This window comes from Martes martes (assembly GCF_963455335.1).
Source record: "Martes martes genome assembly, chromosome: 6".
NCBI lineage: Eukaryota > Metazoa > Chordata > Mammalia > Carnivora > Mustelidae > Martes > Martes martes.
Window position 1 is genome coordinate 83,257,668 of NC_137893.1, and position 27,995 is coordinate 83,285,662.

A 27,995-nucleotide genomic window follows, 5' to 3' on the forward strand; every position below is an offset into this window, starting at 1 on the left:
TTGATGAGCAAAGATCTAAAAGAGATGAGGGCACATGGATAGCTTGAAGGAAAAGCATTCCAGGCAGAAAGAACAGAAAAGACAAAGGCCTCATGCTGGAGGCCAGGAGGTGGGAGAGGGTCACGAGGTCCGAGAGGCCAGCAGGGGTCCAAGCAGCTCATCATGGTATGTTTTCTCCAGGAGACCTGGGAGGGTTTTCAGCAGAGTGACTGTGTGCAGCACCCCACAACCCCTCACTATTCCTCTGTCCCCAGGCCCAAAGAGCATGGAGAGTGGACAGAGAGTGCCCCGGAAGGGCCGCAAGCTGGGCTCCAGCCGCCGACGGCAGACGCGAGAACCAGCTGACGGCCAGGATGCCCCCATGGCCCCAGAACCGGAGTCCTCGTCCTCCCTGGCGGCCGCTGAGCTGCAGCGTTTCTTCCAGGACTGCGGGGCCAAGGAGAGGGGCTTCGTCACCCGTGAGGACCTGGCGGTGAGTCCGAGTCCCCAGCTCATCCCCTGAATCCCTTTTTGGTGGCCTCCTGAGACTTCCTATCCCATAAAGCAGGGGAGGCCTGCTCTTCCCCCTTTCTCCCAACCAAAATTTGCTCTCAAAGAGGAACTCTCATGCACCGTTCGTGGGAATGCAGACTGGTACAGCCATTGTGGCAAAAGCATAGAGGTTCCTCAGAAAATCTGAAATAGAAATACCATACTGGGATGTACCCAAAGGAAACAAAAACACTAATTCAAAAAGGTATATGCAGCCCTATGTTCCTTGCTGTGTTATTTACAATAGCCAAGATATGGAAGCAACATAGTGTCTGTTGGTACATAAATGAATAAGGAAGATGTGGCATATATACACAATGGAATATTCCTCGCCACAAAAAAGAATGAGATCTTCTATTTTGTGACAACATGGATGGACCTAGAGGGTATTATGCTATGTGAAATGAGTCAGAGAAAGTCAGTGCTATATGATTTCACTCAGATGCAGAATCAAAAAACAAATGAACAAACCAAAGGCAGAAACAGACCCATAAATGCAGAGAACAAGTGGTTGCCTGAGGAAGGTGGGTGGAAGGACAGGCAAAATAGGTGAAGTGGGGGACACAGACTTTTAGTCATGGAATGAGTAAGTCATGGGGATGGAAGGTACAGTACAAAGAATATAGTCAAGGGTACTGTAGCAGTGTTGTATGGTGGGAGCTACACTTGTGAGCACAATGTAACATACAGACTTGTCAGATTACTATGTTGTACACCTGGAACTAATGTAACACTGTGTGTCAATGATACTTCAATTAAAATTTAATTAATTAGGGGCACCAGAGTGGCTCAGTTGGTTAAGCACCTGACTTGGTTTCAGCTCAGGTCATGACCTCAGGGTTGTGAGATCAAACCCCATATTGGGCTCTGTGCTGAGCATGGAGCCTGCTTAAAATTCTCTCTCCCTCTTTTTCTCTGCTCCCCCTCATTCTCTCTCCCTCTCTGAAAACAACAACACCCAAATAATTAATTAATTTAAAAAAATATAAAGATCAGTGGGCAAAAAGCATAGTTTGCATACTGGGTGTTTATGCTTCTCTGCAAAGGAATATTCTCTGTGTTAAATGACAAGCACACATGTTTTCTGAGGCAAATCAATAAATGTCATAAAATTTGCCCTCAGATAAGTTGAGGAATTTGTTTATACTAATGTGTAAATGGCTGATAAGGCAGTATGTGTTCCGCTCTTTCAGAAACATTTGCATTTTAACAAAGGAAAGGACTTCAAGCCAAAGGAGGAACTTGCAAGTGATACAATTCTAGGCCTATGGAGCAGGGAAGTTTATCCTGGGGAGCAGAGTCCTGGAAATCAAACCATGTCAATGACTAGAAACATCAATGACAAGACCAGCCATGGTTGGTCCCTATAAGGAGTCTTAGGCTCTGACCCAGACCAACACTGACCAATTTTTCTTTGGTTTTTCCTCATTCTCTGCAAAAGGGTCTATGTGGGTTGCTGGAGTTTTCCTGGGCCTACCGTCTCCTCTGGATACTGCTCCATGCTCCAGACTTTGTCCTGCCCCCATCAGAACTGAGCTTTCCTGTGGTCTGTCCTCGGGGCCACAACAAGGAACCAATGGATGTTGTTGAAATAGAATTTTCAGGGGTGCCTGACAGTGGAGCATGTGCCTCTTGATTTCAGGGGTCATGAGTTCAAGTCCTATGTTGGGCATAGAGATTACTTTAAAATAAATAAATAAATAGAAAAGAATGACTTTCTCAGAGGGGCCTTCACCAACTCCCTTGAGCAGAGGGAGCGGCAGGCTGAGGCAGAAGCAGATTGCCTGCTGAGTGAGGAGACAAATGTGGGGACTGGATCCCAGGACTCTGAGATCGTGACCTGAGCTGAAGGCAGACACTTAGCCAACTGAACCCTGCAGGCATTCTTATATATAATTTTCAAAAGGGTAAAAAAGTAAATATAAAATCAAGTAAGTATAACATTAACACTTACCAAAGGTCTTATCTAATTAATTTTTATTACTAATTAACGAAGGAACCAATAAGATGTTACAACAGGCCCAAAAAACTAGCGTGTGAGAAACTAGGCTACAGTATTTAAAGGCAATTTGACAGGAGATTGTTAGGATAAGATTGCTGAGTTCAATTTTTAACATGGCTGATGTCCAACAGGCCATAAATCTTTGGGGTTATCTGTTGTCCTAGACAAAAATTATTTTCATCTCTCCCAGGCAAAAATCTGCAAGTTAACAAGTAACTTCAGCAAGTCTGGGACTTTTAATTAAAGATAAACAATGAGATGGACTGAGTGCATTCCTCTAGTCTAGACAATGCTTGAAAGGACATGCTCTCTACCTTTTGGCCCAGTTTCCCGGTTTCCAATTATTCAGGTAGTTTTCTGTAATGATAAATAATCTCCTGATATAAAAAAGCCTATTCTCATTCCCCCTATTTCCATCAGCTCAGCATCCTTGAGCTTGCTCTACAAATCTAGACTTTGAAAGTATGAAGTCATTTTAGCTTCTGTCCCTAAGTTTTCATACAGAATCTTAGCTTAAAAACCTCTGCTATTTGCTCTTCTACCTAGAGTGACTGTCTGTTGCAGTTTGCCTAGGGCTGGAGGGATGCCTGGGATGTGGGACTTTCAGTGTTAAAACTGGGAACATCTGGGGCAGACTGGGTCAAGCTGGCCACCCTATTTCTATCCGCAGGCCAGGAAACTAAACCGAAGACTCTCTCTTCAACTTTCACCTGTAGCCCCTATAAATGCAAGGGGTTTCCTTTCTTCTTGAGAGTCCCAATTTTTCTAAGGTCTCTCTTCCTGCCTGGAAGCAGCCTTCCTTGTCAATTTTATACTTATTTCCCAGCCTTTTGGGCCAGGCTGCTGGGATAAATAAAAACTTATTTAAAACCATCAACCCTGCCGGGAGGGTTTTACACACATTGGCTCCGTGGCTGTTCCTTACAAAGGATTTGTCACATCTGATTAAATGAGAATCATTCTTCAATGTGATACTCTAGTTACACAATTGATTCATCCAACTATATCCCAGCAAAAAAGGTGGACAGATTCCCCTGAATCAATAACTCAATCGCCATGGAAAGTCAGGAGGTCCAGGAAGTGTCACTTTCTGAATCGAGTGGGTCAGTGAGATTCAGATAACATTTACAATGTTTAACTTCAGTTTACAAAAGCAATCATCTACCAAACTGAAGGTTAGAGATGGCTCAAGAAGACAGAGAAAAAACTTCCTCTTAGATCCATAAAGGTAGAATAATAAAAAATAGTATCAGTTCTTTTTTTTTTTTTTTAATGGTACCAGTTCTATCCCCGACAAATAACCACAACTCCATTTCCTTGAACCATTCATTCAGTTCTATGTCATTCATTCCTATTCTGCTGGATAATGAATGAGCTGGCCGTCTCTGGACTCAAAAGTCCTGGAAATTGTCAGTCTGCCAGCTTGGCTGAAGGTCCGCTAACATCAGCTCAGAATCCTTGTATCCAAGGGAAGCATCAGTAGCTCACAGAACTGGGTCCAGTCCTTTTCCACAAGGTGCTGGGTCTATCCCTGGTGGCCTGCAGCTCTCAACTGAGACTTCAGGCCAACGTAGGAAAGGAGAAATAATGAGTGTTGGTGGTGAGGATGTGGAGAAAAGGGAACACTCATGCTCCGTTGGTGGGAATGTAAACTGGTGCAGTCACTCTGGAAAACAGTATGGCGGTTGCTCGAAAAATTAAAAATAGTTCTACCCTCGGGAATCCAGCAACCCCACTCCTAAATATTTACCCGAAGATAACAAAAACTCTAATAAGAAAAGATATCTGTACTGCCATGTTCACTGCAGCATTATTTACAATAATAGCTAAAGCACAGAAAGAACCTAAATGTTCATAGTCCTTCCAGGGTAGGAAACATTTTTGCTAATGAGACTGAAAAGCTGTGGTTATTTATTACATCGCTAATAATATCAGAGTGGAAGAGAGTGAAGTTCTCTGTTGGGATACAGCACAAAACTATTTCGTAGGGTTTGATTAGTGTTTCCCCTGAAGATGAGCACATATCATGGATCAGCAAACACACTGAGCAAACGCCAGACCTTCCCATAAAGCATGCAGTTTCTGAAACATTTATGTGAATTGCATTTTATCTACGGAAACTTAGCCTAGGAAAGCCTGAACATCTCTTCTGATTTGACAGTTCTTCCCATGATGGTTTTTTTTTTGACCCAAACCATATATATCATATGTATTTATACATATGTAAAAATATATGAGGTTAAATTTTTTTAATTTTAATTTTTATCTATTAAATTTATTTTATTTTATTAAAGTTTATATTTATTTTTAAAGTATATATATTTAAAAGTATATATATAGGGGTGCCTGGGTGGCTCAGTGGGTTAAAGCCTCTGCCTTCGGCTCAGATCATGATCTCAGTGTCCTGGGATCGAGCCCTGCATCGGGCTCTCTGCTCATCGGGGAGCCTGCTTCCTCCTCTCTCTCTCTGTCTGCCTCTCTGCCTACTTGTGATTTCTATTTATCAAATAAATAAATAAAATCTTTTTTAAAAAGTACATATATATACTTTATATATATATTTTTTATATATATGTATGTATATGTGTGCGTGTGTGTGTGTGTGTGAATATACATATAAATTTAACCTCCACCCTCCTAACCCAAGCCATATATAACATTAGATTTTGTTACAGGTTAAACCCTCACTTTTTATTTTCATCTACATGCAACAAATACAGCAAGATTTATCTTTAGCGATAATAATCAGCTCATTATCTTTTAGGAGCAGGTGTTAAACATAACACATTATTTAACCCTTTTATCATATTAATCAAACTTAATGAGCTTTTAAAATACTTTGTAAGTTATCTATATTACCCGAAAGAACATTAGAAATATTTCAGCATTGGGGATTTGAAGAATTTCCTTATAATTTTTGAAAATTATTTTTTCACATATTTTTTAGTGCGGCATAATTGATATAATATTATATTAGCTTTAGGTATACAGTGTCATGATTTGATATCTGTCCCTGCTGCAAAACGATCACCACAATAAGTCTAGTTAACAGCCTTCACCATACAGTTACAAAATTTCTTTTCTTTTGATGAAAGCTTTCAAGATCTACTCTCCTACTTCAAAGATGCAATTCAGTATTATTAACTATTGTCACCATGCTGTACATTACATTCCCATGACATATTCATTTTATAACTGGAAATTGTACTTTTTTTGACAACCCCCGCCCATCCCTGCCTCAGGGATTGCCCAGTGTGTTCTCTGTATTCATGAGCTCTGTTCTTCGGTTTATTGGTTGGTTGGTTGCTTGTTTGGTTAGGTGGTTTTAGATTCCACATATAAGTGAGTTCATTCAGTATTTATCTTTTTCTGTCTGGTATAATTCACTTAGTACAGTGCCCTCAAGGTCCATCCATGTTGTTGCAAATGGTAAAATTTCATTCTTTTATAGGCTGAGTAAGGTTCCATCCTATATATATGCCATATCTTTATCCATTCATCCTTCTATGAACATTTAGGTTCTTTCTGTGCTTTAGCTATTATTGTAAATAATGCTGCAGTGAACATGGCAGTACAGATATCTTTTCTTATTAGCGTTTTTGTTATCTTCGGGTAAATATTTAGGAGTGGGGTTGCTGGATTCCCGAGGGTAGAACTATTTTTAATTTTTCGAGCAACCGCCATACTGTTTTCCAGAGTGACTGCACCAGTTTACATTCCCACCAACGGAGCATGAGTGTTCCCTTTTCTCCACATCCTCACCACCACTTGTTATTTATTGCCCATCCTGCTCTTATAAGTGGTGAAGTATTTAATAGATACAGAGGATATCCTAATTTTTTTTTCTAGATTTAGGATCTTATATTGGGAAGGCAAAATCAGAAGAGCTATCAGAGAACATTTTGGCCACTGGATTAAGATAGGATCATAGGAATCTGAGAAATAATACTTGGCTACCTGTTGAATCAAAACGACAATAAAATAAAATATTTTGAGATAAACATCAAAGAAGGTAACATGATTACAAGAATATTTAGCTCTTTTTTAAGAGAGGTGACTTCAATTTTTTCTTTTCTTTTTTTTTTTTTACTTGAAAACATGATCAAGCCAGAATAAAGTAGAGAAATTTACTCTGTTGATATAGGGAATCATTTATTTGGGCAGGCAATTTACAGAAGATAAATAGTAGTTTCTTTTTAACTCTTGCTAAGAGCTCTATGACCAATTTATCATTTTAATAGAGATAGAGCTGAAATCTAGTTTTGCATTAATATAACACGTGGTAGTAAAACTTTCACAATTAAAAAAATTATTTAAAACCATCAAAGCTGAGCCAAATTTGGCACTTGGTAAAATGTTAACATGTTTCACAGCTTATTTTCAGATTTAGGTCTTATAAATCAAGGCAACTAAGATTCCCTTTCAGCAAACCCTCCACAACGGTCTCTATCCAATTCAGATTTGCATTTTCATCCCTTTTCAGGTTCTGGAACAATCAGACGCTTAAGACAAAACCACCTCCTTATTCTTTGGAAAGTCAAAATTTATCCCATTTTCCTTGCTGTATCTCTCTGTCCCTGTTGGTCCTAGTATAGTCTCAAACATCTGTAGTGATTGTAACTTTCAAACAAAGTAACCAACCTCTATTTCACAGAAAGAGATGGGATACAAGTGAACACTATCTGTGTCATTCAAGCATTTTAGTAGACTTAGCCAAGCTCACAAACAGACATAACACAACATTTTACAGTCACACATATCCTTTGCACAAGTTTTTTAAAAATTGTCATAAAAGGGGCACCTGGGTGGTTCAGTCACTTAAGCATCTGCCTTCAGCTGTGGTCATGATTCCAGGGTTCCAGGATCGAACCCCGCATCAGGCTCCCTGCTCAGCAGGGAGTCTGCTTACCCCTCTACCTCTGCCCCTACCCCCGGCTTGTGCTCTTCCCCCCTCCTGTCTCAAATAAATAAATAAATAAATAAATAAATAAAATCTTTTAAAAATTGTCATAAAACATACATAACACAAAATTTGCCATTTTAAGCATTTTTATGTGTAGAGTTCAGAGACATTAGGTATATTTTACAATATTGTGAAAGCATCACCACCACGATTTCCAGATCTTCTTCATCTTCCCCATCTCTGTCCCAATTAAACACCAACTCCCATTCTCCTTTCTCCCCATTCCCCAGAGACCCCCATTCTCCTTTCTGTCTCTGAATTTGACCACTTTAGTCCCTCACCTAAGTGAGGGGTCAGAATTTCCTTCCTTTTTAAGGCTGAAAAATATTCCACTGTATGTGTAGACCACATTTTGTTTTTCCGTTCATCTTTCAGTGGACATTCAGGTTGCTTTCATCATTTGGCTACTGTGAATACTGCTGCTATGAACTTGGGTGTGCAAATATCTCCTTGAGTCATGAGTCTCTGCTTTGCCTTGCACAACCATTTAAACAAAACAAAGATCAGCAAATCAGAGTTTCTGTTGCTTCTCAACCAAAAGACGTTAGGTCTCTATCGTGCATCCCACAAGGATCACCAACAGCCAGTCCATAAAGTTGAATTCCCCATCATTACTGTCACCAAAAATGAAAACACAGTATCAGCAAGGAAAAAAAAGGCAGACAACAACAACAAAAGAAACAGCAAACCTAAAGTTCTGTCACACATGGGAATCTCCCCAAGAGCCAAGGGAGGAAGGTCTTGGGTTTCCTGAAGCCCACGAGGGGCCCTTCTTCAGCATCTATGTTATTTGGTTCTGATGGCTGAGTCTAGTGGGGCATCTCTATGGAACCTCCAAAACTCTTTTTTTTTTAAACATTTTGTTTATCTATTTTTTTTAAGATTTTGTTTATTTGAGAGGTAGAGAGAGAGAGCACAAGTAGGCAGAGAGGAAGGTAGAGTTTAGTGGGGCATCTCCATGGAACCTCCAAGATTTTTTTTTAAAGATTTGTTTATCTATTTTTTTAAAAAGATTTTGTTTATTTGAGAGATAGATAGAGAGAGAACACAAGTAGGCAGAGAGGAAGGCAGAGTTTAGTGGGGCATCTCTATGGAAACTCCAAGAGTCTTTTCTTTTTTTAAAGATTTGTTTATCTATTTTTTTTTAAAGATTTTGTTTATTTGACAGAGAGATAGAGAGAGAGAGAGCACAAGTAGGCAGAGAGGAAGGCAGAGGGAGAGGGAGAAGCAGGCTTTCTGCTGAGCAGGAAGCCTGACGTGGGGCTCGATCCCAGGATCCTGGGATCATGACCTGAGCTGAAGGCAGCTGCTTAACCGATTGAGCCACACAGGCGCCCCAAAAACTCTTTTTAAAAAGATTTTATTTATTTATTTGACAGAAGGAGAGAGCACCAGTGAGAGCAGGAGCAGGGGAGAGGGTCAGAGGGAGAGGAAGAAGCAAACTCCCTGCTCAGCAGGGGGCCCAAGGCAGGGCTTGATCCCAGGACCCCGGGATCATGACCTGAGCAGAAGGCTGATGCTTCACCGACTGAGCCACCCAGGCGCCCCACCAAAACTCTTAAAGTATAATTTTCAAGAAGATAAAATCAGGGGTGCCTGGGTGGCTCAGTGGGTTAAAGCCTCAGCCTTCGGCTCGGGTCATGATCCCAGGGTCGTGGGATTGAGCCCCACATAGGGCTCTCTGCTCAGCAGAGAGCCTGCTTCCCCCTCTCTCTCTGCCTGCCTCTCTGCCTACTTGTGATCTCTGTCTGTCAAATAAATAAAAAAAATCTTTAAAAAAAAAAAAGGAGACAAAATCATGACCCTTGGGCAAAAATAAAATAAATCCCACTCAAAGATTTTATCTAGCTCATTAATTAATGAGATGCCATGAATGGTTGAAAGAGCGTTAACAAAAAACACAACTGGATATCAAAGAAGTGTTTAGAACAAGATTGCTGAGTTAGAGTTTTCAAAGCTTGTTAATGTACAACAGGCCATAAATCTACAGGTTATCTGTTCCAGTAGACAAAAATTATTTACATCTCTCCTGGACAAAATCTACAAGTTAATAGGTGACTTCATTTAGTCTGGGACTTCCAGTGTGTCCCAGGGGATGAAATGAAGCACATTCCTATGGTCCAGGAGATGCGTGGATGGCCTTTGTCCCTGTGGAATGCTGAAGGAACGTGCTGTCCACCTTTTGGACTTATTTTCAAATTTCAGATAATTTTGGAGGGATACCAATAAACACATTCTGGGGAGGATTAGCTACTGTCCTTTATTAGGATCCTAAAGGGATGAGACTCAGAACAGGTAAGTTCCGGTGTTGGATGGAGAAAGGGGAAAGGCATGGAGGGAGTTCGGGACCTTGTTGAGAGGGCCATCTTGGGTAGGGTTCCGGAGCCTCCGGTGTAGGTCCTGGGTCAGCTTGGGGCTGGGACTCCAAAACTGGGGAGAGGGGAGGTAGGAGTGTCTGAACCCCTCTCTTTTTTGGAAGATGACTCCCAGGGTCTTTCCCAGTGGGAATAGTGCCAATTTACCTCTTCCTTGCAGGCAGCCAAGTTCAGCTTCCTGGGCAGTGAGGAGGAGCTGGAAATGATCTTTGACTGGGTGGATGTGGAGCAGAAGGGACGCCTCTCCCTGGAAGAATTCAGCTCTGGACTCAGTATGTCTGTCCTGGGAGGGCCTCTGGGAACTTGCTGCACAGCCAGGCATCGCATGTAGCATGCCTGGCTCAGGGAGGCTGGGCTGACAGGAAATGTAACAGGGGACCTCCACAACACCCCCAAGAGCTGTTCAGGGCATGGAGGTGGTATGGTTCATACTGGTGATGAGAATCTAAGCCTGTGTTGGCAGGCAGTTGGTTTAAGACCAGGCTGGGCCTTACGACTCTAGCCCAGGTAACCCACTTACTTCTTTTCCAATGAGCAAGAGCAGTTCATTGGCTGGGGGGTGGGGCAGACGTGGGTCCTATTAGCATCCCCTTCCTCCAAGGAGGCCTCCAGGCTTACTTTCTGATGCCTCACTTGTCTTCTCCCCAACAAAATTCTCCCTTGAGCAAGAGCTTAAGCAAGCCCACATGCTTTGTTTCTGCCTGAGAAAGGTCTGGCTTTGGTGAAGGGAATTCCAGGCCCCAGGAAGGAGCAAAGGGTGATATATAGTGGTTAGGGGCTTCCCAGGCCGTATGCCCCACTTTGGGCAGGGCTACTCCAATACCTGCTTCTCAACACAGGCCCCAAAGGACCTAAAAAGACCAAGGTCAGCAGGGCACAATATTTCCACTGATCTCAATTCGGGGAAGGTGCGATGTCCTTGCCAAGGCCCTGCAAAGTACAGCTCAGGCTCAAACTGCCAAGCCATCCAGAGTTCTCGGGTCTGCCGAGTCTCCAAAAGTTTGGGGGACAACGGAGAGGGAGGCCAGGAATCTGCACTTGCAGCTCACAAAATAGGCAGAATGTCTACCTTGAGTAGATTCCCAGGGACGATAGGATGAATGTATGAACATGGTCCTCTATCTATGTGACCAACACAGAATTATTTCCCCAAGGGTCAAAGCTGGGCAAAATCGGAGATCAGGCAGCCAAGCCAACCCCACTCTGCTGCCTTTTGTCCCCTCTGTCCCACAGAGAACATCTTTGGCTCCAGCCTGAGCACCCACAGGCTCCACAGAAAGAGACCACTGTCCTCCAAGAGAGAATCCGCAGCCGCCAGCTTCCCAGGGCTGGAGGAGGCTGACCCGGAGGAGAAGGAGGCATTCTTTGCCTTCATCCAGCAGCTGGGGGCAGGCCACTTACTTCCCGAGTAAGGCCAGCACTGTGAATGGAGGGGTGTGGGGGTGGGAGGGCAGGGGCGGGCCATGGGGTGGGCAGTGGGGTGGAGGAATCGCCTGGACACCGTGCCCAGGTGGGAGGCTGCCGAAGAAAGCTGGGAGCACACCCCAGTTTGGCCACGTGTTAGCTGTGTGACCGTGGGCAAGTGGCCTAACCTTTGACATCTGTCTTCCAGCTGCAGTGCGATCATAGGGACAATCATGAGATCAAATGGAGCCTGTGTGGAGAGTGTCTGCTCTCCAGGAGGCCCTTCTGCCCTTACTCGCTCTCCCCCCTCCCCCGTCCCTCCTGCCCTATATGATTGCTCCCCAGAATTAGCGGGTTGGGGTATCAGCCTCCCAAAGGTACTCATATTCTTAAAAACACGACTGCCCTAGGGTACCTTTCTTAACCAAAAAAGATGGAGTGATTCAGGTAGAGCAATGCCCTGGGTTGGGCAGGTTTGGAGGAGGGGAGGGCATTTCCTCCAAGCTGTCTCAGGCTCTGGGCTCATGGGGTTCACTCATGCCCAGAGAAGGGGGAACTCTGCCTCTCCTCCCATACCCCCCAGACTCCCCTGGGTCTCTTAGAGCCAGCAAGGGGCTCACCCTTGCCTGTGTACCTACAGGCTCTGTGGGGACAAGCTCTCAGAGGGTGGGGCCAGGTGTTTGTTGTAGGGCACGCCTGCTGGGACTGAGGGGACAGGATGGAGGGGCAGGTGTGGTGGGGAGTCACTTACCCACTTGGCAGCTAGGCCCTGGCTCAGCTCTCTGGCATCTGTCTTCATGACTTAATTAAATCCAAGCGAAAGCAACAGTAATTGAAAGTCAGCCTTGTGCCAGATCCCAGGCTGGGGCCGTCACTGGGCGTGGCTCATTCTCAAGCGAACTTACCTCGCCCGGCAGGTGTCCGCCTCCCCACTGTACAAAGTAGCCCAGAGAGGGCACGGGAGTTGCCAGAAGTCACACAGCAACAGAGTGGGAGAAGAGAGAAGGCCAATGGCAGTCCTGGGCTGTCAGGCTCCCAATCCTTCCCCCTTCCCCCTGGCATAATTCATCACCACATCATGGAGCAACAAAGTGCTGTGGGGGTTCAAGAAGGGAGAGGGTACATCTGGGAAAGGTTCCTGGAGGGGGTGACGACTCGAGCTGCACCTTGTAGGGTATAAACAGATTTTTGTGGCCCAGGTGCCCATGTCTCTCAGAGTGTTGCCATGAAAGTGGAGAAGGGCTCTCTGCCCTGCTTCTGGGGCCCACCTCGTATTCGGGTCTGGCTGTCCCCCTTCCCCAGGCAGACAGAGCTCTGGCAGCTGTGGAGGAAGCTGCGGCAGGAGGAGCCCCAGCTGGCAGGCAACCTGGAGGGCTTTCTGGCCAGGATGAGCGGCCGCCTGCAGGAGGCACGGGCTGACAAGGAGTTTCTGGAGCTGACCCTAAAGAAGTGAGTGGGGCCAGGCCGGGAGCGGGGGCACCTGATGTCTGGCATGGAGTATGTGCTGCTTACCTTTTAGCTGAGCATGAATGGAATTCCCTCAGCTCCAGAAGCCTGGAGCCCAGGGGTCCGAGGCAGACCTGGGGAGCTGGTTGGCAGGGCTGAGCTGGAAGGAGGGATGGCTTAGGAGACCTGTGGAGGAGGACAGAGCTAGGCCTTGAGTGGCAGTGGGAATGGCAAGTGTATCTCCGCACAGGGCACCCACCCCAGGGGGCACTGCTCATGTAGATTACAATGCACCTGGTGACCCTGGGTTGGGCGTGGACAGAGCACTGCCCCAGGGGGGAGGGTCTGTTTTAGGGGTTGGGGGATGGAGACAGCGGGAAGTAGGGACAGAGTGATGGGGCAAAGGGGACCATGTGACAGGGGCCAGGGGAACAAATGTCTTGGTGATGGTTACAGGAGTCAGCATGGTGGGATCCTGGTGACCAATGTCAAGGGGGTATGAGTCAGGGGCTGTTATTGGGATAACCGTTCTCAGGGTGACAGGGTGACCATTGGCAGAGTGAAGTGAGCAGCGGGATGGACCCCAAACCCAGGCCCAGATCACCCCTGCCAGCAGCAGGGTCCCCAGATGCTCACCGGCCCCCCGGCCCCCCCTCCCCCACCCCTTCCAGGCGGGACTCTGACCACCATCGAGAGGTCCAGCAGCTCTATGAGGAGATGGAACAGCAGATCCGCCAGGAGCAGCAGCAGCTGCAGGCTGAGGTGACCCCCCACCAGCAGCCCGACCCTCCCCTGGCCCTGGGCTCCTCTGCTGGCTGAGTAGTGGGGCTGGACACTGGCCAGTGTGGGGCAGCAGGAGGCTGCTGGGAGTGGGTTGTCTCCCCGCCGACCAGCTGGGCCAGGTCTCACTCTCTAGGCCTCCACTGTGTTGCCACATCTCGGCCTGCATCAGGGAAGTGGTCCTGAGATCCAGCCTCGCCGGGACATCCTGGACCCCAGACCCCAGGCCTGGGTGGAGGTGGAGTGTGGGGAGGGCTGGCTTGGCTCTGCTGGGACTCAGACGCAGGAACGCGGGGGCTAAAACCTCTCTGCTCCCCAGAGCGACTCCCGGGGCCTGGCCTTCAGCTCCCAGATGCAGGAGGTCTTGGAGGCCAAGGAGCGTGAATTTCAACGGCTGACAGAAGGCCAGAGGGAGGTGAGTGACAGCGCTTGCCTGGGAGCCCAGTCTCTGAGGAGTCACAGTCTGACACCCATCTTCTGAGAATTCTGGGGGGACGGATGGACTCCCATAGGAGAGTAGCCCCCTTCCCTGAGATGAGGCGATGTAGTGCAGAGGGGCCACTGGAAAGGTCCAGGTTCAAATCCCTGCTGTTCCAATTAAGAGCCATGCAGATCTGAGGCAATAACTTGGCTTGTCTTGTCCTAAGTTTCTCTATCTGTAAAATGGGATGAGCTACATCTATAGCCTCTTCTAGGCTAGTTGTGTCAAATGAGCTAATAAAGGGGAAAGCACTTGGAAACAGAAAGGCACTGGGCCAATGTGAGGTCCCAGGGTCGGAGAGGCTTAGGGTGAAGGTGATGGTCAGCTCTTGTCTCCACTGTCAACTGAGTGACCTGGGGCAGGTTTTTAAGGTCTTTGAGCCTTAGTTTCCTCATCAGAGAATTGGAGATCAGAACACTTGCCCTAGAAGGCTGCTGGAACGACTAGAGATACCCTGTTTGAGGGCCTAGCATGGCGCCTGGCACACAGTAGGTGCTTTATGCATCACACTTTGTACTGTCTCTGAATTTGACCAAGCTCCCTATTGCCCCGAAACCCCAGATCTTGTAGCCCATAGTCACTGCCAGTTGGCATTGTGGCTAAGTCTTTGGGTCTGAGACCCTGCCATCTCTTCCTTTCTCAACTCCCAGACCACTGACCTTAGTAAAATCACCATCTGATGGAACCAAGGCAATCGGCTTTCCTTCAGCACTGGAGAAGGTGCCCGGAGCCTTTTCCACCATTGCCTTGCCAGGCTCTGTCACAGGTCACAGCTTCCCATCACGGGCTGATTTCCAGATGCCTTTGCCACAGCTCCTCCTCAGAAATGGAGGCTGGCCCCATCAGCCAAGGGAGGAAACTGGACTTTCTACATGGGGCCATTTTGTTCTGTCCCCGCAGACATGAAGCCTCTCTCCTGAAGTTATTCATTCCTTCGCCCAGTGATTATGAAGAGCGTGCCTACTAGTGCCTGGCACTCTTCTAGGTCCTGAGGAACATGACACAAACCCCGGCCCACAGAGTTATAGCCTTAGTCAGGAAGATGGATGATAAACAAAGTAAGCGAGTAAAATCTAGAACATGCTGGCGAGTGAAGACGCTAAGGAGAATGAAGGGAAGCAGGGCAGGTGGTAGAGGGTTTTGACAGGGGAGTCCAAGAAGGCCTCACTGAGTTGCTGACATTGAAGTAAAGGCCTGAAGGAGACGAGGGGTGGGCTATGTGATACCTGGGGAAGGGCAGTCCGGGCGTAAAGAACAGTGAGTGCAAAGGCCCTGAGGTGGGTGTGTGCCATGAAAGTTCCAGGAGCAACGAGGAGACTCGTGGGCTGGAGCAGATGGAAGGAGGGGAGCGGAGTGGGAGAGGAAGGCAGAGACACCTCCTGGGGTGGGAAGGACTGAACAGGGCGCTGGATGCCACTGTGAGGCTTTACCTTCCCTTCTGAGTGTTCAAGCCATGCTCTGTCTCTGAGTCCTGTGCCTGTGGACCAGATGGGGTTCCAAGATGAGCCCTCAGAGCTCTTTGCAGAGCTCTGAGCAGAGGAGGGTGTGATCCCATCTACCTGTGGGGCCCTTGTGGGGCTGGATGTCTGTGTGTCTGACTCAGTTCCTTCCATTCAAATGTTTCTCCCGGATGGGAGCTAACGGAGCTAATTAGGCCACAAGGGGTAACCCCCCCCAACAATGCTTTGTTGAAGCTGGGTCTCCAGGAGCCTGGAGTTGAGGCCCCATGGTGGCCTTTGGGGGCTGGTTGCCCTGGAGGGCATCTGGGCTTCCCTCCCCCTCACGCTCCCCTCTCCCTCAGCTGGAGGCCCAGCTGAACCGCCTCAGCAGCACCCACCGGGAGGCCAGCTCAGAGAACCAGCAGCTGCGGGAGGCTGAGCGAGACCTTGCCGGACGGCTGGAGGAGGTGCAGGGACAGCTGCGGGTGACCAGGGGCCATTTGAGTGCCACCAGGGGCCACGCGTCCTGGCAGGTGGAGGAGGAACCAAGGCAAGGAACTGCCACCCCCGGACTAAGGTAGGGACCAGGGCTTCCCGAAAGGGAGGAGGGAGGCTTTGAGTTCTCTGAGGCTCTGGTCAGGACCCAGAACACACCTAGAGTTTCCCTCCTTAAACCTCACTACAGTCCTGCCAGGCTGACATGATCAGGGCCACTTCTCAGACAAGGAAACTAAGGCACAGAGAGGGGGGAAAGGTCGTCATGTGCCCAAGGTCACACATTTGGGATTCAAACACACACACACACACACACACACACGCGCGCGCGCGCGCGCGCGCACATGCGCATGTGCAGGGGCTAGTGTAGCAATGGATCCCAGGCAGGCCCTCACTCTACCTGTTACAGCTCAGAGGAGTGGGATGAACCAGAATGGTCAGGGAAGGCTTCCTGGAGGAGGTGAGGCTTCATATAGGTCCTGAAAGATGGCAGGATTGGATGAAGGGGGAGGATTGGGGGTGCATGCAGGGTGAGAAGGACTGCCTGAGCAAAGACTGGGGGATGGGGTCAGCTGTGGGGTGTTATCGATGGGGAGAAATTCCCTTGACCTTCACTTCCTAAACCCTTCCTAGTGTCCCCAGAACAGGAGACGAGAAGGCTCCAGACGTCCAGACAGTCTCCTCTGAAGAGGCTCCCCTGCCCAAACTGTTTGGGGAGGAGGATAACTGGGACCAGCTCCTGAAAGACTTCAACACCTCCTCGCACAGAGCCTTGCAGCTCTCCTGGAGCCCGCCTCCAACCCCGAGGACGCCCTCAGGCCCCCAAACACCCCGAGTAGTCAGGCAGATCTCCATCTCAGAGCCACACGCTTTGCTGCTTGGTCAGGAGACACCTTCAGATCGGGACAGTGCTCCAAGGACCCCCACTGGGATGCCCTCCAGGGCCGAGGAAGGGAAAGGAGTGGGCCTGGATGAGCAGGAGAGCAGCCCAGGGCAACCTGTCCAGCCTCAGAGCCTGGAACCTGAGGAGGAGTCAGGGCCTGGCGAGGCCCCCTCCCACTGGAGCTTCCCAGGTGCCCCAACTAGAGAGTCAGGGAGCCTGGTGGCGGCTGCCCTCAAAGTGCTTGTTCCTTTGGAGGATGCACCCCCTCCCCACGTGACCTCCCCCCATCCCCAGGCCCCAGCTGGGTCCAGAGAACAGCTCCAGGCCTCACACCCAGATGACAAGACCCCTGGGTCTGAGCCTGTCCCAGACAAGTCGCCTAGGCAGAGCAAGGCCCTCTGTGAGGATCCACACGGCCCCGGCTCTGAGCCAGGACTGGGGTCGCCAGGAACCAGGGCCCTCATGCCAGGGGTGGCTGGGCCCTCCCGGAATCTGGAGCCTGGAGGTCAGCCTCCTGCAGAGGGACCAGAGTGGGCCCAGCTGGACCCTGGCGTGCAGGAGGGGACGCCAAGAGAAGCTCATGGCCAGGCCCCTGGTCCAGATGGGCTGCCTACCCTTTCCCACAAGCATCTAGAAGAAGAGCCCAGGGTGGAAGAAAGGAAACAAGTGGGCCAAGGAGGGCCAGACCTCCGTCCAGAGGAATCAAGTGAGGCCCATGGTCTGAAAGCTGGACATCCAGAACTCTCCGAGCGAGATCATGGGCCTGCTCCTCTCCCGTATGACATATCATGGGCTGAGGCTGAAGCAGAAGCTCATAGAACACAGCCACCTCCCCAGGACACTCCCCAGGAAGAGGCTCAGCCTAGGGGTGGAGCAGGACCCCAGGAGCACACGCAGAGCCCCCCAACCATGGCTGAGCTGGAAACCCAACCCATGACCTCACCTGCAATTGCTCATGCAGAAGAACAAGGCTCCCTTCGGTCCATGCAGCCGACGGCGGAGAACAGGCCTCCAGACCCAGGAACTGACTCCAGGGGGGCTGTGCCGACCTCACCCCCAGGGCCTGCCATTGGCAGTGAGCCTCCTGCTGACCCTGATTACCTCTTCCATGTCATCTTCCTGGGAGACTCAAATGTGGGCAAAACATCCTTCCTGCACCTGTTGCACCAGAACTCTTTTGCCACCGGACTGACTGCCACCGTGGGTAAGGTCCCACCTGGGAAGGAAGGCTGTGGAGGGAGGGGAGACCCAGGGTCCCGGTGCCAAGGAGCCGGAGGGGGGGCCACAGAGAGCCATCTCCCCCCAGAGAAGCTGCAGATTCTGTCCTGGCCATAGGCCCTGCATTAGACTTTATTTTATATGGGCATAATCTTACTATTTTACTAATTATCTCTAATTATAGGTAATTTGCTTGCTGCATTGATCTGATTAGCTTATAATGTGCCCCATCAACAAAGCACCCTGCAATTTAGGTGCCAGAGCTGGTTGCTGGCGAAAACAAGCAAGTCCCCACCCACGTGGCTTGTGGGCAGGCCACCGCAGGGTCCACGTTACTTGCCTTTGTCCACGATTCCCCTCAGGCCTCTTTGCTTCCCAGCCCTGTCCGCCAAGCTGGGGCAGGAAGCTGCCGCAGGCAGACTGAGTAACTTACACAGAATGTATTTTTAGAGTATGGTGAGTTAGGAACTCAGACACCTGAGTTCAAATCCCATCTCTGCCATTGACTAGCAGGATGAACTTGGGCTGATTATTAACCCCTCTGAGCTCCCAAACCCTCACCTGCATGAGAGGGACAAGAGCACTGGCTTCCTAGAATAGTTGTAAGGATGAGTCAGTTACTACATGTCAAGCTTTTAGAATAATATCTGGCATGTGGCACCGGCTCAATAAATATTATTTTTATTGCTATCATTATAAGTAAATATTTGATCGTGTCTAATTCAGTGGCCTGTGCCAGTGAGATGTCACCAAACACAAAGACTCCTCTCCCTACAAACGTTGGGATCTGTGACCACTTGGCAATGTGCAGAGCCGCAGAAATGCAAGCTCGGGAATGAAAAGGGGCTCGCTTAGGCACAGGTGGGTGGGGGGATCCGTGTGTTTGTGTCCTCAGGGTGCATGCCGACTGGAGACCAGGGCCAGCCCCGTGGATAAATGACTGTCTTCAAGCAAGACGGCTCCAAGATGGGTTCTCCGATTTTTCTCAAAGAATCCTCACCTGGGGAACCAGTAAAAATTCAGTGTCCTGGGGAACGAGAACCCATAGCAGGCCTAGTCTGCTGTCGGGCAGGGTCAAAGGCTCTGCAAGGCCACCATTATGCATCACTGAAGGTCCTGTTTACTGACCACCTACAGCGCACCAAAGCATCTTCAAGCTTCCTTCCTTACAAAAGCCCTCCTTAGATAACTGACCTGCCCCCATTATTATGTGATAAGAAGGTTCCACAAAATTCAATCAAGAAAAACACAGGTTGTGTAATTGCAAAAAGACGGGACAAGCCTGCTCGCCCTGCTGACCAGCTGGGCGTCTCCAGGATGGGCTGCCGGAGGCGGGGTGGTGTTGAGGGTGGTGGTGAGCCACATCTGTCCTGGTGCCAGCTGCGGTTTGGCGCCTCCGGGTGGCTATCGTCCATTGGGCTTCATTATTAATGGGGTGGATTCTGGCTTCCCCAGTGGAGAACATTTCCACGATTGGCCTCACCGCCTCCATTCCCACCCCCTCTCTCAGAAGATAAGAACTCCAGCCTGCTGGCATTCGAGAATGGGGCTGGGTGGAGGACCAGAGCCAGAAACAACTGAGTTACAGCTGAAGGTGAATTTTTGGCCAGGCTTTTCCATATCCCCATTTTACAGATGAGGGAAACAGATCATTGAGGACATGGTTAAGGGTCCTGCCCTCACTCGGGTGCAAAGTTCAGACCCAGGGTCTCCTGCTTTCAGGGCACATGCCTCACCCCAGAAGAGTTAGCCTGTGTTGAGTTCAGCATGACCGTCTCCTGAGGGCAGCTCGTGTACGCTAGCAGATTCCTTGAGGAGGAGATGACTGTTATATTCTTAGCGATTTGCGTGGTTAAGTTCTAACATGTTTTGGGGACAGCACAGGGGCCACGTGGCTGGATTGGGGAGGGGGTGAGCAGGGAGGTGGGACGGTAATGGCAGTGGGAGTAATGGCAGAGTTAGGAAAGGCAAGGCGTACTTGTTAGAGTCCTTCATACACTACACGGTAGGGAGTTAAGCCGAGGCTGGATATTATGGGGCAGGGGGTCTGGGTCAGATAATCTCTGGTTCCTGCAGACCCTGGGCTTCCTAAGACGTTCAGGAAAGAGGGCAATAAAGGGAAACGGATGCTACAGGCAAACTTCTGCTTCACCATTTTGCCAAGTCAGGTGCCCACGCTGCCACTTCCTGTGGAAGGCATGGGGGGTGGGGCAAGGTTTCAACCACCGCCAGGGGCCACAGCAGGTAGAAAGGTCTCTACCAGCTCAGGGCTGGTATGAGGAGGCACCCCTTTCCCCCAAGCTGCTCTGGGGCCTGCCGTGGGCTCTGCTGCCTCAGGGCTCCCTTAGGAAAGGGAGTGGGGATGGGGAAGAAGTTCTCCATCACTCCCTATTCTGCCTAAATTCCTTGGGGGTTGTAGGGAAGGTGCACCCCCAAAGCTTCTAAGCCCTCCTGGGATTTCACTATTACCTTCCTATTTCCAGGGACAGGAAGGGTCTGGAAGCATGACCACGGCGGGGTGGGGGGCTGTGAACCTTGAAGGGCTGTGGCTCAGGGAGAAGAGAATAAGGATAAAAGGATCACCTCCAGAGAACCGCCCCCCCCCAAGCCAAACCTCAAACATGGGTCATTCAGTCCTCCCCTGCAATGTGGTTCTTTTTATTTTATTCTTTTTTTTCTTATAAATAGTTCTTAAATTTATTTTATTAATTTGAAAATAAGCTCTACCCCAATGTGGGGCTTGAACTCATGACCCTGGTCTTTTTTATATTGTCACTTTGCGAATGAGGAGGGGAGGCTCAGAGAGGTAAAGCAACCTGCCTGAGGTCACACAGCTGGTACAGCAGCAGTGGGTGGACAGCTCCCAGCGCCATCGGTCATCCCTGAAGCCAGTGCTCTCCCCACCCTCCCAGGCTGCCTGTTTCTACCCTGCTGTCTGGTTGCAAGGGGAAGACCCAGGCCATAATCAGGAATGAAACAGGGAGTATTATAAAAATAAAATAGTGACATTTATAAAAATAAAATAATGACACTGGTTGTCCAGAGTGACCTGAGGAATAACCATTGCTGTGCAGTTGGGAAGACAGCTATGTTCCCAGAGGTCAAAAAAATGCAAGGTGCCTCAAATTGGCACTGACTGTGAGGGGGTGGGAGTGCTGCAGGGACCGTGAACCCCACAGGCTAGGGGGTCAGGACAGGCCTCTTGGAGGATATGGGCTCTTGAGTATGGATGGGATTTGGAGAGCCAAGAGGAAGGAAGCCCAGCAGCCAGAGGGGCTGGTGTCGGGGACGGGTACATCCTGGGGCAGGTTTGGGCTGGAAGTCCTGGTTGAGAACTTAGAAGCAGGCCTGATGCCCCTCTCTGTGTCCTAGGAGTGGATTTTCGGGTCAAAACTCTGCTGGTGGACAACAAATGCTTCGTGCTGCAGCTCTGGGACACAGCTGGCCAGGAGAGGTAACGGGTACCATCCCCAGTGCTGGGCCCCCAGGCTGAACCGGAGGCGCAGAGGGATGGAGGGCAGCCCTGACCCTGAAGACTCCAGCATAGGCAAGAGACAACCAAGGGCCCAAAAGGCATCCGCCCCCTAAGGACTGAGGAGTTCAGGGAGGCAGCAAGGAGTCGAGCTCCAGCGGGCGGACCAAGGGGGCAGGAGAGCCAGAGGCCCCTTGGCCTAGCATCCCCACGTGGCCCTCAGGGGACAACTGCCCGATCTCCTATCCTTCCAAAATGCTGGCCTACCCCTTTCTAGCGAGGCAGTAGTGGTCAAAATGTACAAGGCACCTTTTCTTTGACTCGGCAGTTCTACTTCCAAAAATTCATTCTGATAAACTCATCCATGACCATAAGAGCAACATGGCCACAGTAGCGTGGTTTTATGTTGTGGCACCAGGAACGGTCTAAACAGGAGGCCGGGAAGACCCGCCGAGTCAGGGTCTAGCTGTGCAATCCGTAGAATATTAGGAAGTCACAAAGAAAGACTGTGGCCTCTCTCTATGTACCAACAGGGAAACCCCTCCAAGACATTTTGTTTTGGGGTTTTTTTGAAAGGTTTTATTTATTTATTTGAGAGAGAGAAAGGGAAAGAGAGAGCATGAGTGGGGAGGGGCAGAGGGAGAGGGAGAAGCAGGCTCCCTGCTGAGCACAGAGCCCCACATGGGGTTCAATCCCGGGACTCCAGTATCATTACCTGAGCCTAAGGCAGCCACTTAACCAACGGAGCCACCCAAGGGCCCCTCCAAGACGTTTTATTAACTGGAAAAGGCAAAGTGCAGATTACTGAATATTAATGATACAGTGAGTGTTTTACACTGTATTTGTGTTTAATGAGAGGAAAGGGTCTGTGTGTGGATATGTGTATGTATATGGTGTGCACGGATGCATACATACATTTATGTATATTCATAAATTTCCTCTGCAAACTGGTATCACTGGGCTGCCTCTGGGGAGGGGGGTACTGAGTGGTGGGGATGGTGGGGGGTGCGGGGGGAGGGACACCAGAATTTTCACTGGGTACTCTTGGGTACCTTTTGAAATTCAAGCCATGAGAACAGTTACCTATTCAACAATCATACTGCGAGAAGGAAAACGTCTGCACACTCTACGTGGGCAGCAATTAGAGGCAGGAAAGGTTAAGCCTCCCACTTTGCAGATGAAGTAGCTGAGGCCCCGGAGAGACCAGGGCTAGGGATCCACCCACCAGGCATAGCCTCAGGCAGACTGTCTGGGCAGGTACCACAGCATGACTCGGCAGCTGCTCCGCAAGGCAGATGGAGTGGTCCTCATGTATGACATCACCTCCCAGGAGAGCTTTGCCCACGTGCGCTACTGGCTGGAATGTCTCCGGGTAAGCAGCCATCTTGGCTACCTGCAGACGGCTGTTGGGGTTGGCCCTGGTTTGTGGAGTCAAGAAGGAACTTGTACCCTTGCCCTCGCCCCCTTTTTTCCCAGGATTACAAATGACATGACAGACACGTGGGTGATGTGACCCACTGAGGGCATGTGTGGCAGGATGAGCTGGGAGCATAGTCATAGGAAGAAACCACAACCGCAAAGTACAGCCTCCAAAACAAACTACTTCCTCTATCCTCTGAACATTTCTTTCCTGTATACAGCAGCTTGGTGATGTCTTCTTAACACCTGGGGATAATGTATGTCTAGTACCACTTTAGGTGACAATTCCTCTGTCTGCACATCTCTAGTTCTTTCCCTCATGTACTTAATTGATATATATACCGAATATTCAATAACATATACTGAAATTCTACAGTATGTACTAGCACAGCAGAGGGGTATGAAGAAAAGCATGTTGTCTTCTCTGTGGAAGTTTCTAGTCTAGTTGAAGAGAGCAAAAGCAGAAGCTACTGAAGGATCCTGGGCTCTGGGTCTGACAGGACCTAGGTTTGAATCCCAACTCCCCTGCCCCAGCTCTATCATCTTGGACAAGCAACTTAACATCTCTGAACTTCAATTTTCCAACTTCTCTCCTACAGTTGTTAGGATTAACTGATAAAATTGTCTTGAGAACAACACTGGGTATACAGTAAGCACTCAGTAAACAGAAGCTAGTAGTAATAGTCACTGTCATTGCCATGAAACAATTAGGAAACGAGCCAAGCCAGCCTGTGTAATCAAGCACTGGGCTGTTCAGCACAGGCAAGAAGAGAGGAACATGGGCAGGAACAATCCTGGAAGGCTTCCTGGGGGAGGTACCTTTGAGGCTGGCCTTGGAAAATGGGTGACATGTTTGCAAGCAGAAAGGAGGGGCAGCCTTACTGTAGCTTGAAGGGAAAAAGTCATGGGTGGGGAAAGGGTGTGGAGTGAGGGTGACATGGAAAGGTGGCGGAGGGATGTGTACCCTGTCAGCTTCCTGGAGGGCAGGGCTAAATCCAGCCCAGGGCCTGGCACAGCAGAGCAGGCCCTCAACATGTGTGGCTGAGGGCGTGTGTTCTATATGCAGGAATCAGGGCCTGACGGGGTGGTCATCCTTCTCCTGGGAAACAAGATGGATTGCGAGGAGGAGCGGCAGGTGCCCATCGAGGCCGGACAGCAACTGGCCCAGGTGAGCACCTGGACATCAGCCCCCCACCCAGCCTGGACTGGGTGGACCCCTCCCTGGAGGGTAGTGAACCGGTTCCCCTTGCCTGGGCAACTGAGAAGGATCCACTCTCCATTCCTGCCCCTCCCTGCCAAAGGCCAGGTCAGAGGGCACAGCAGCCTGGCCACCTCTGCCTCCCTCTCTCCCTGATCTCAGACCCAAACATGAGGCTGTCCTGGCGGGCATGACATTGGCCTCACATTGAATTAGCAGATGCCCACACAACATTCTGACCTATATAAAAATATCTTCAGAGTAAAAAAAGGTTTTAAAAGCTTCACTTAAAATTCCCAATCAAATCTTCATTTTCTCTCCGGTCTCTAATTAACATCACATTCCTTCTAATTTATTCTATCTTGGGACCCAAATTCTTCCCTGACAAGATTGCATCAAAAGCCCCACCAGTGGGGCTGCCCCATCCACTGGGGCAGACAGTGGATGCTATTTATTTATGAATAGAAGTTGACCACATTCCAGAAACTCTGTAGAATAATAAGAAAGGAAAAAAGAACCCAGTCCTTACCCCACCCCTCTGCCACAACCCCTCTTGGCATTTCCATACTGTGTATCTTGCCCCTTCTCCTCTCCTTTCTCATCATCGTGGCTCCTTGGTTGGTGGGATTTTTTTCCCCCTTAAATGTAGTGGCTCATCTCTTTGACATAGTAATTCCTCCTCTAGCAATTTATCCTAAGGAAAGAATCAGAAGTAATAATCCCTAAGAGAACAGCATAATGGATGCCTGCGTATAATGTATAATCAAGCATGTTTCCAGAAGGATGTTCTTTACAGTGTTATTTATAACAAACATTTGGCAGCAGTTGGTGGTTAAGCTGTGGAGGTTCATGTGAGAGGCTTGCATTTGCCTTCAAGAATCCTGTCCGAAAAAATATTTGAGGGCGTGGAGGAAATGCTTACAATGAAACATGAAGTCAGAAGAGCAGCTGCCAGTCCATGTTTAGGTGGGGTTGAACCCCGCGAGGTCGCTGATTTTCCACTGGGGACTGCCTGAACCCCAGGTTCCTGGGCTTTAACCCAAAAGCACAAACACCTGGAGCCCACTCACCCCCAGGAAATGGGTTCTGTGAAACAGAATGGAAATATATATCAAACGCTAATAGGAGGGGTTTATATTTTGCTCTTAACACTTTCTGAATGCTCTATGTTCCAATATTACATCCCCCTCGCCAGTTGAGTATTTTCGAAATTAAAAAACAAAACAAAACAAAACAAACAACCCCCCCCCAAAAAAACCTAATAGTTTAAAATGTCCCCAGGGACAGGCTTTCCACCGTCACTCTGAGAGGGGGCTGTGGAAAGCCTCTGGGGTGGCATGTTTGACAGGTGGCCAGCCGGGCTGGGGGTGGGGGGCGGGGCTGGCCTCCCGCGGAGGGGCGCATTGGGCGGGGCTCCGTCTGAGGGCTGGGGGTGGTGGGGGGCTGCCGCTGGGACGCTCAGTGGGCTCCCACACGCCTGTCTGTCTGCAGGAGCTGGGGGTCTCCTTTGGTGAGTGTAGTGCCGCCCTGGGTCACAACATCCTGGAGCCCGTGGTGAACCTGGCCCGGTGAGTGCCACCCCACTGCTCCCCACCCAGAGTCCCCTGGGCAGCCTCCAGAGCCCTCCTGCGGGGAAGGGAAGGCCCGCTCTGAGGAAGCACCGTGAAGCCACAGGGCTCACCCTCTGGGGAAGGAGAGAGAGCACTGTGGGGAGAGTCTGAGTGGAGTTCTACCGTCCCAAGGACAGTATCACCTCCTGAAAGCTTCAACCAGCTTTCTCATCTGCGCAGTGCGGCGGGACAGAAAGGGTCCCCCTCCTGCTCTCCACCTTCTCGTAACTTCCACTAGATTTATTAATTTTTTTAAGAAGTTTTTATTTTTATTTATTTACTTAAGTGGTCTCTACACCCAATGCAGGGCTAGCACTCATGACCCCGAGATCGCCAGTCGAGGCCCTTCCGACTGAGCCAGCCAGGCGTCCCAGGTTCCACCAGATTTAGAATAAAACCAAATGCCTGGAAATGGCCCTCATGGTTGGAGGTCCGGTCGTTTGTGCATATGCACACTCACTCAGCTTCAGCCCCTCGGAGGGGCCCTCCCTGACCACTCTCCGTCCCACCACTTTTCTGGATCCCTGTCCCCTGTTTGTGTCCTTCAAAGCCCCTCTGCACAAATTGTAATTATACATGCAGCTGTCTGGTTTCTGGTTGCTGTCTGCTGTCTGCTGCCTGCCGGGGGCTGTGGCTCTAGGAGGGCCCAGCCGGGTCTGTTTTGTCCAGCCCTCTCCCTCCACACCCAGGGCCTGGCACATACTGGGAGCCCAAAAAAAGACGGAAATGAGTAAGGTGGAAGGGACCCTAGATCAGATGATCTGGAAGCCCCTTCTCTGACAAAGCAGCAAGGGTGAGTCTGGGAAACCACTCACCTGATCACAGGATAGCCTGTGATGGACAACAGCTGGACAGTTTCCCTTTGCTTTAGGACAAAAGCCCAAGTTCCTGAATGTGGCTTCCAGGCCCCCAGGGCCTGAACCCCTATAGCCTCAAGGCTTCTTTCTGGCCAGCCTTTAGGCTTTGTGATTCTGCGCAGTGCCCACACTCAGTAAATCTATCATGAATGAATGAATGAGCGTCTTTTATTTCCCCAGCCTCCAAGCTCTCTCTCTTTCTCACTGAGCCTTTGCCCTCTGCCAGGAATGCACCCCCCTTTTCTGCTAGCGAACCCTTATCCACTGCTTGGTCTCAGCTCTGACACTGTCTCCTTCCTCCCTAAATCCTTCAAGAAACTTCGAGGACACGTCCCTGTGTGTGCTTCTTCATTCCTGGGTTCTGATGGCCCCTTCTCTCTCTGTCGCCTCACCTCTCAAGGCAAGGACATGCTGGCCTCATTGTCTTATTCAGAGTCCCTTGCACAGTGGCCGGCACACAGGAGGCTGGAAAGAAGGCTAGGAAAGTGACAGGCCAAAGTCTCCGTGGCCCTGTTTTTCGGGTGCCGTGTGGGATGCAGCACTGGATCAGGGCAAGTGGGAAGAGAGGAAGCTGGTGGGAGCAATCCCCCAGTCCCCCAGCTGCACCCACGGGCCCCTCCCTGCTGCCCCTCAAGGTGAGAAGAGGATTGATGTGTGGTGTCGCCATACAGGTCACTCAAGATGCAGGAAGACCGCCTGAAGGACTCCCTTGTGGAGGTGACCCCCAAAAGGCCAAAGAAGAGAGCTGGCTGCTGCTTCTGACCCTCCGGCCCAGCCAGAGGTGGGGGAGATGGCCACCCCCGGGGTTTCCTGCTCCCCAGCTCCTGTCCCACCTTGCCTGGATGCAGCAGTGACAGAGATGGCCAGCTAGGAAGTTCAGGGAATACCCCCTCAGGTCAAGACTTGGATCCCAGGGCAGGGGCTGCACTAACTCTGCCCTTAGCACTCTGAAGAAGGATTTGAGGGGGTGCTGGGTCGTGGCAGTAGTGCTTAAAACTCTCAAAAGGATGGAAAAGTCGAGAAAAATGAATTAAGGCAAACACACCGTATCACTGGCCACACATCTCTGTGGGGGAAAATTATAGGGTGAATGTGTAGGGGTGTCATTGCCCTTCTGATATGTATTTGTATTTCTAGATCTTCTGCAGTGCCTCGGTATTCCTTATAGAATGCGAAATAAAAATAAACGTCAAGGGGAGGGAAAGAATCTTCTTGAGGAGCTTGCTTTGGAGCTGATTACTAATTGCTACAACCTGTTAATTACAAAACACTTTATTAAAGCGGTCCCACTCTTTCGTGCCTGCCGAAACTTGTGAACCTTGTCTCACTCACCACCTGTTTGCAAGCATCAAGGTTCTTCCGAGCAGAATCCGATTCCTGGGGAAGAACAGTGTTCTGATGGCCCCCTATAGGCCCCATTTC

The 27,995-nt window shown here is 49.6% G+C and overlaps 1 protein-coding gene across 1 annotated transcript; it reads left to right on the forward strand.

Annotated features, from left to right (window-relative positions):
• Window positions 1-265: 265 nt before the first annotated feature.
• On the forward strand, window positions 266-27,878 carry RAB44 (RAB44, member RAS oncogene family; the record flags this gene model as incomplete). Its single annotated transcript, XM_080807114.1, has 13 exons — window positions 266-472; window positions 10,032-10,143; window positions 11,105-11,279; window positions 12,578-12,724; window positions 13,393-13,483; window positions 13,821-13,916; window positions 15,784-15,998; window positions 16,550-18,003; window positions 21,390-21,471; window positions 22,747-22,861; window positions 23,975-24,076; window positions 25,598-25,674; window positions 27,245-27,878. The coding sequence occupies 13 exons, from the start codon at window positions 266-268 to the stop codon at window positions 27,333-27,335; spliced, it is 2,964 nt and encodes a 987-aa protein (XP_080663240.1). The 3' UTR covers window positions 27,336-27,878.
• Window positions 27,879-27,995: the final 117 nt, after the last annotated feature.